This window comes from Anopheles moucheti, chromosome 2 (genome assembly GCF_943734755.1).
Source record: "Anopheles moucheti chromosome 2, idAnoMoucSN_F20_07, whole genome shotgun sequence".
NCBI lineage: Eukaryota > Metazoa > Arthropoda > Insecta > Diptera > Culicidae > Anopheles > Anopheles moucheti.
In genome coordinates, this window is record NC_069140.1 from 5134792 (window position 1) to 5142597 (window position 7806).

A 7806-nucleotide genomic window follows, 5' to 3' on the forward strand; every position below is an offset into this window, starting at 1 on the left:
GCGGTCTGTTTATGAAACACTAGGTAAACAACATGCCGAGAAAAAAAACTGTGAATTCCAACGAATGAAACGAAATGCACTATATTTCAAACAATATAGCAAAAACGAGCACATGCACAGCAAACGCAATAAAACAAATCATACATCGATGCGGAAACGTAATAACTCAAGCGCCAACGCTCAAACATAAACTAATCCTTCCACCAGCTCAGATCCAGCCTGGGAATCTCGTGCGCCGTACAATCCACCGCCCGGTTGCCATCGTGCGGAAGGCCGAACGCATCCGGCAACACGTGCATCCGATGGGGATCGCCCGCGTTGGCGCACACCAGCGAAGCCATGGTCACGCGCTGAATTTCCTTCAGCTGCGGTAGCGTAAAGTGGCCCGGATTGGTGTCCGGTCCGTTGCTGTAAAAGTACCGATCGCCACGCTGGAATTTCGAGAACTGATCCGCGATCAGTTCGGCAAACGTGTCCCCAACCACACCACCCTCCACCGGGGGTTCCAGCACGCCGCCCACGTACAGATCCACATCGTCCGGGTGGGAGTAGAGGGTGCGCAGCTTGTGGCCCGCCTCGGTTCCAAAGTCGTCGAACGAGCTGGTATCCACCTTACCTCCCAGTCGCCGATAGTCGTTGTAGGGCCGGACGGCATGATCCCGGCCGCGCTGAATGTTGATGGCGGCCAGATCGACGCCGTGCTGTTTGCCCGGTTTCACGTTCAGGAAGTGTGTCAGGCTGGTGGAGAACAGCTCATCCACGGACTGCATCGATTGGTGCTGCAGTGCCTCAAGCAGATCGTCGTAGAAGTGTCGCTCGCGGAACCGCGTCGGATTGAGGAAGGTGCGCCACGTGTCGACCGGTCCGTCATGTAGTCTGAAAGTAATGATTACGGAGGAATTAGTAAGAAATTCCTTGTCTTGGTGGCAATTCACTTCACTTACTCCAGCTTCGAAGGTACAGTGGAGTGACCGAACCGGAATGCTGCAACAGTAAACTCGCTCGACACGGAGGGGTTCGTGTGGTGGTTGTAGAACTCACTGTACGTTCCAGGATCGGCCAAATGCAAGCGATACAGAGACGTGTACCGAGGCCCAATCACTTTGGGCAGATATTCGCCAAATGCAATATGTTGCAGCTGGGCGATGACTATGCGACGAGACTCCTGGAACAATGTACCGTCGCTCCAGTGTGGGTTCAGTTTCTGGAGATGTCGGGCCAGTCGGTTATGTTCGCGCAAGAACAGTGTATGGACGGCAACGAGTGAGATCAGCTGATTTGAGCGGCCATCCCCCGTTCGAAAGCACATTTCGGCCCCCGGATCGCATGCGTCCTTCGAGCGATCGAGCGGTGGCAGCTCGTTGTGAAAGCGTCTGTGGTACAGCGACTTCAAACGTCCACCTTCGTGAGCCCGCAGTTCGTGGGCTTGCTTTTTGCTCGTGCCATATATAGCCGAACCATCGATGAAGTGACTTACTGCGGACAACTGTCTACCATGACCTACGGCCTCACAGTCCCGCATCGGGGCCACGGCCGCACGCATGAAGTGCATACAGCGCACACCGTGCTGGGAATAGAAATCATCCCCGCTGGACACCGGAATTGGCATGCATCCGGGTGGTGCATTCTTCACCCTGCCAGTCCCATCCTCCGTGCAGCACTTCGCCTTCGCTTCGATCGCTTTATTGCGCGAGAAATCGTGCGCCAGGAACTGTCCAAACTGCATGAACAGTACGTTTCGGGTCGCGTGAGGATGGTGCAGATCGGCAAACAGCGTGGAAGATAATTTGCGAGCCGACGGCAGGTAACGACCGGTGTAGGAGACAATGCGTGGCGCCCAGATGCCATCACCGTACGCCGGTGGAAGCAAGCGCTCCATCGGATATCCTGCCGAACCCCAAAGACTTCCGCCCGGTTCGACGTTATTGCAGCGTCCGTCGAAGCGCCGGTAACGTGAGTGGCCCTTTTCGCACGGTGGCCCCACCAGACAGCGCTTCGGACGTTCAAAATCCCCTGCCACCGCTGTGCCATTGGAGCTGCCAAAAGGGAGTGTAAAGCAGAGGAAAAAGAATTCAATCAAATCACTGCTGTTCAAAGTCATTTGCCAACATTATGCAACGATCTCATTTACATCCTTTGAAGGGCCTGCCATGTCAGCACCTCCTGCAGCCCATCCCGTACCAGCTCCGGCGAGAGGACATCGTCCGGTAAGGGCACTCCACCGTGCACGTTTACGTCCGGAGACACGTCTTCGAGCACGTTGCCTTCGGTGAAGAATTTTGCCATCTCTTGGTATGCAATTTTTTCAGCATCTCGCAAAAGTTGCTCTTGTTCGTGGTGTGACATTTTCGACTGCAAGGACGTTGCATTGGTCACACTTGCAGCAACCGGAGTTGACGGACAACAAATGCCATTAAATTCCCCATTCAGTAGCGTACATCGACGCCAAACCGAATGTTCCCAGCGCCGTTCGGTTGGTGGGCGAAGGTGCGGTGGACGTGAAAGGTAGCGGACGATGGACATTCGATCGACTTCCGGACACTGCAACAAACGCACACAGGAACTTTCCGGTGGGCAGGAGAGCGTTGTGTGTGTCGCTGTTGGGCAGAAGAAAAAACAGGAAGATAATGAATTGATATTATAATGAGCTATTTAATTAACGGAAATTGAGTTGCAGCTAATAGGCAGCGCACATAGTTTATGTTACCAATTCTGTTTAAAAACACCTCTCCATAAGTTGGGTGTTTTGAATGTAATTATTCAGTTTATGATGTATTGATTTACTTATTAATAGTCAGCAATAAATCGTTTTTTTATATTATAAGTTCTTCCTAAATTAGGAAGTTATTTTGTTAAATATTTGTAATTCATTTTTTAAATATTGAAACAATCTTTTTATAAAGAATACAATGTTTCAGAAAGAATCCTTTTCTTTACCACCTTTTTGTTGAATAATTTTGAAGGAAACCTGCTACCAGCACGAAAATTGGCTAACATAATACGAAATGTTTAGACAATTGCTAAACACACGGTCAATGCTCAATTCCATCGAGCCACTAACCCGTGTTCGTACAAACATCTTCCACAAGGCACGTGCTGCTGTCCTTTACTGTACCGCGCACTAGATTTCTGTACCGATTACCGAGGTTATCTAAATTTATCTCAGCTGCCAGCCAGAACAAACACTATCTCCAGCCAGCTGCAGAAGGAATCAGTTGATTTTGCAAGTAAATAATCTGCCTCTATACGCAGCCAACAGCTTTACTCACCGCTTGCGTTGGCCTGGGTGTATAAATCATTCGCACCCATACCATCGTCGATCGTCGCCAGTGTTTCGGAAATGCAAAGCGCTATCGCTACGCAGAGTGGCGCTACGGCGTGTTTCATCTTTCGGAAGCTCGGTCCTACACCTTTGTAGGACGGAGGGCGAACAAACGTAATTAAACTAAAGTTACGAAAAAAATAGCACTGGCTAGTGAAGCCATTAATTGGGGTACAGCAAAAAAAAAAAGCGGACGGCACTAACCACAGGACCATTAAAATAGACCGCCTGTATGGTACGGTTGATTGGCCTGCTGAAATGAGACTGAAGGATGAAGGTAAGGTCGGAACATTGGTGTCGGATCGTTACATGCGTGGATGAAATAAAACATCGAATTAGCTAGTGACAGACGGCACTTATTTATCTATTACATTAGCCTCCAATAAAATTGATATAAAATGAATGTTTAATTAATAATTGTTTGGTTACGAATAATGCATGAACAATGATGGCAAAAATTATCGGAAAAATGGTTTTGTTTCAAATTTTGAACTTGGTCTTATCGACCGTTTTATCTGTCACATTGAGACACTGCGTTGCTTTGCTTCCGGCCAATGCAAAGAGTAGCACACGTCCGGTTGTCACTAAGGACCAGTGCATCGACCGCTCTAGCCACGAACGCATCGTTACCGTACCTCCGATACGATGCAAACCGAAAGTGTGCTTTCGTTTTTAGTGATAATTTTAATACACCTTTTCGCAACCGTGCAAACGATCGACGTTGTAGAACGATCCTCATCCGGGTTCGCTCACCAATGTGCCGCGTCGAACGAACGATGCATGCTGCGGGTGATGTGCGATGTGGAACCACGTGCACGCGACCAACTCGTATCGTGTCTTACGGCTGATGGGCTTGAAGGATTGTGCTGTCGCGTCAGTGGAGAATCTAGGCGTAGGAAACGTTCGCTTCCCTACGAACTCGCCGAGGAGCTGTTTAATAATGCCGTGGGAGATGGACATCGTGTCTACACGCGCAAGCTGGCCAACATCGATCGTTACCGGGAGGTTATGACGAGCGATGCCTCAAAGGAGTCGCTGGTGCGCCAGTTCCACAGCACACCTTTTCTTCGCCAACTGAGCGTGGATGATCAGGCAGCATACGAAGACATATTCGTAGCACGATCCTTTGCCGATGCGCTTAACCTTACCGTGGAGGAGCGACTCGATCTCGATGAGATCAGCCTGAAGAATGCGCCACGGCGTAAGCGATGCCTTCCGCCAAAATCCTGTGATCCGCACGCAAGATACCGAGCGTTCGATGGGTCCTGTAACAATCCTGTTCCGTCGCGTACCAGCTGGGGTGCGGCCGGCCATCCATTCGAGCGTTTACTACCACCGGCATATGAGGATGGTGTGTGGGCTCCGAGAGTGCACTCGAGCGTATCCGGGCGTCCTCTTGCCAGTGCGCGGGATATTTCGGTCGCGGTTTTCCCGGACAATGATCGTCCCGATCGCAAGCACAACCTATTGTTGGTGCTATTCGGACAGTTTATGTCGCACGATTTTACGCGTAGTGCCAGTGTGCAAATGGGTAAGTCTTCCGCTCGTTGGTACTTTGTTGCATGAACAATTTGAAGCTGAATTCTTGATGCGTATCCAAATTACAGGAAAGGAAGAAATTCAATGCTGCAATGCGGATCACTCTGGAGCTTTGCACGGTGATCAGGCTCACTTCGCCTGTATGCCAATCGCTGTCAGTCCGTCCGATCCCTTCTACTCTCGCTTCGGCATCAGATGTCTGAACTTTGTGCGACTATCCCTCGTTCGGCATGGCAAGTGTAAGCTGGGCTATGGTAAGCAGTTGAACAAAATCACTCACTTCATCGATGGTTCCTCTGTGTACGGTTCGAGTGATGCACTGGCCGTTTCCCTGCGTACATTCAATGACGGGCGCTTGTTGAATAGCTTCCCGTCGGGCGAGGAACTTCTTCCGTTCACCAGAAAACGGAGCTCCTGTGAACCGTGGGCCGAAGCATGCTTCCGTGCCGGTGACGATCGATCGAACCAAATCGTTGCGCTTACGTCAATGCATACACTGTTCCTGAGGGAGCACAACCGAGTTGCCACAAGGTTGGCCGCACTGAATCGCCACTGGGATGATGAACAGCTGTACCAAGAGGCTCGTCGTATCGTTGGAGCAGAACTGCAGAAGATTCTCTACAACGAGTACCTGCCTGCTATCGTGGGCCATAATAAGGCTCGCCAGTACGGGTTGTTTGATGAACACAACGGACACACGAACTTCTACAGCCCCGATGTGAAACCCGTCGTCTTCAACGAACTTTCCGGAGCGGCATTCCGATTTGGTCATTCCACCGTCGATGGAGCATTTTTGTAAGAATTGATTCTTGGTTTGGATTCCATTTCTCGAACTTCATTGCTGTTAATTCCCAACAGGATTCAACACCGTCATCGCCGTTCGGAGTTGGTTCCAATTCAGGAAGTGTTTCTCAACCCATCCCGTCTGCTGGAGCGATCGTTTTTCGACGATCTTCTCTTCTCGCTCACGGATCAACCGCAGCAACAGGTGGACAATTCCATCACATTTGGGCTGACGAGGTTACTGTTTGCGGGGCGCAACCCGTTCGGCTCGGATCTGGCCTCATTGAACATACAGCGCGGCCGCGATCATGCCCTGCGCCCGTACAACGACTATCGCAAATGGGCTGGTTTGGGACGTGTCACCGGCTTCGAACAGTTTGGCCCGGTCGGTGCACGGTTGGCCAGCGTGTACGACTCGCCGGATGATGTGGATCTTTGGGTGGGTGGATTGCTGGAACCTCCGTCGCAGGACGGTGCACTATTCGGAGAAACGTTTGCCGCCATCATCAGTGAGCAGTTTGCACGACTTAAGTTTGGCGATCGGTACTACTATACTAACGGGCCGAAGCACAATCCGGGATATTTTACCGGCGAGCAGCTGAACGAATTGAGCAAAGTGACGCTCGCATCCGTCATCTGTGCGAACATCGACCATCCGGAAGGGTTTTCGATACCGTCGAATTCATTTAACCAGCCGAGCGAACATAATCCGCCAGTTCCATGCCATGCGATGCTTTCGATGGATCTGACTGCTTGGAGCAGTCACTAGTTGTGGCGTTTTTTTACATACTATTTGTAGTATGAGCGGTCTATTTATGGTGTTTTTTGTTTTAAATGTGTTTTATTTAACACTGTTGTAATTTGTTGTGTTTGTTTGAATAAAAATGTGCCAAAAGAGCACAAAATGTTATCGAAAAGCACGTGATTTGCAGACCATAAGGAGGCAGGACCATGATGACAGGGAAAATTTGATGAATTTGGTATTATAAAGATATACGTAGAAGCAATATTGAATGTTTAAAACATTTTCGATGTTATGTGAATGCTCCGAATATGCAACCGCCGCTTTAAATGATTCGAAACGTGGAGAATTGAACATTGCATTAAAAACGGATTGGTCGTTTATACCCAACCGAGTTGAATATCCAAGGTGCGTTCTTTATTTTTTTTTTATTCCAATTTATCACTCAGGGCTCGTGTAATGGCTCGATAGCAGGATTGTAAAGTTTTTAGAAGGGATGGGAATAAAAGGAGCAAGAAACGAGAAAGGGCCGTTCTCCCAATGTTCATTCTCTCGCGCTGGAAGCGCTCTCGCACAAAGGGATTGCCCTTCAAGCACAGCAGTTTTCGGTAGTGAATAAAAGCGCAACAATAAAACAAAAATACAACAATTTTTATGTTGTTTGATGCACAATTCCTGGCGCATCTATTGCAGTCGGTGCGAACGGTAGTGGTTGCCGGAAGCTGGTGGTTGCGGGGTAAAGTTGCGATCTGCGCCGTCCGCTTCATTCCACGCGCAGACTGGAAGCGCAGCAGGAGTTTGTGATTGTTCAGCAGAGTAAACTGAAAAATAACGTAAACATCTGAAAAAATCGTGAATTAAACTGTGTGTAAATGAAAGTTGATGGATAAGTGAGTTTGCTTAAGGTGTTTGCTAGTAAATTCGGCATCGTTTGGAAGAGTTTTGGCAGTGTTTTTAACATTGTGCTGCGTCGATCCATCATCAACCTGTAGCGGTAGTTCTGCCGTTCCATTTCCCGAATTACCGTGGCACGTACGTGAATGGAATGAAAAAAGGGCTGTAAATGTAAAGTGCAACACTGCTGCATCACATTGTGCACAATTTGGGGGTGAAAAGGATACCCTTTGGGGTGTGAAACAGTGAAAACAGCTTTCGCAAAATCGATGTCACCCGTGGCAACTGCAGCGGATTGGCATTGCTTCAGTGTTGGTGACGATGGCGCTGCGAATGTGTGCGTGCCGTTTCATCCTTCCGCGCGTGCCGTGTAGCACCGTACGGCGCTGGTAGTAGTGGTGTTGTTTGTGGGCCGCGAGTTGATGGATTCCGTTTGCATTCCCGTATTGTTTCCACACAGTGCAGAACTCCCGAGCCCAAGACCAAGGTGTGCCACGACGGTAAGCGCCGTTTTGTTTATCGCGTG

At 49.4% G+C, this 7806-nt stretch overlaps 2 protein-coding genes across 2 annotated transcripts; one reads left to right on the forward strand and one right to left on the reverse strand.

Moving 5' to 3' along the window:
- On the reverse strand, window positions 1–3551 carry LOC128310429 (chorion peroxidase-like). Its single transcript, XM_053047068.1, has 4 exons — window positions 3270–3551; window positions 2132–2597; window positions 945–2036; window positions 1–876 (listed from the first exon to the last, which is right to left on the reverse strand). The coding sequence occupies exons 1-4, from the start codon at window positions 3535–3537 to the stop codon at window positions 192–194; spliced, it is 2511 nt and encodes an 836-aa protein (XP_052903028.1). The 5' UTR covers window positions 3538–3551; the 3' UTR covers window positions 1–191.
- A 363-nt stretch (window positions 3552–3914) lies between these two features.
- Window positions 3915–6561, forward strand: LOC128305480 (chorion peroxidase-like). Its single transcript, XM_053042954.1, has 3 exons — window positions 3915–4853; window positions 4930–5656; window positions 5720–6561. The coding sequence occupies exons 1-3, from the start codon at window positions 3968–3970 to the stop codon at window positions 6411–6413; spliced, it is 2307 nt and encodes a 768-aa protein (XP_052898914.1). The 5' UTR covers window positions 3915–3967; the 3' UTR covers window positions 6414–6561.
- Window positions 6562–7806: the final 1245 nt, after the last annotated feature.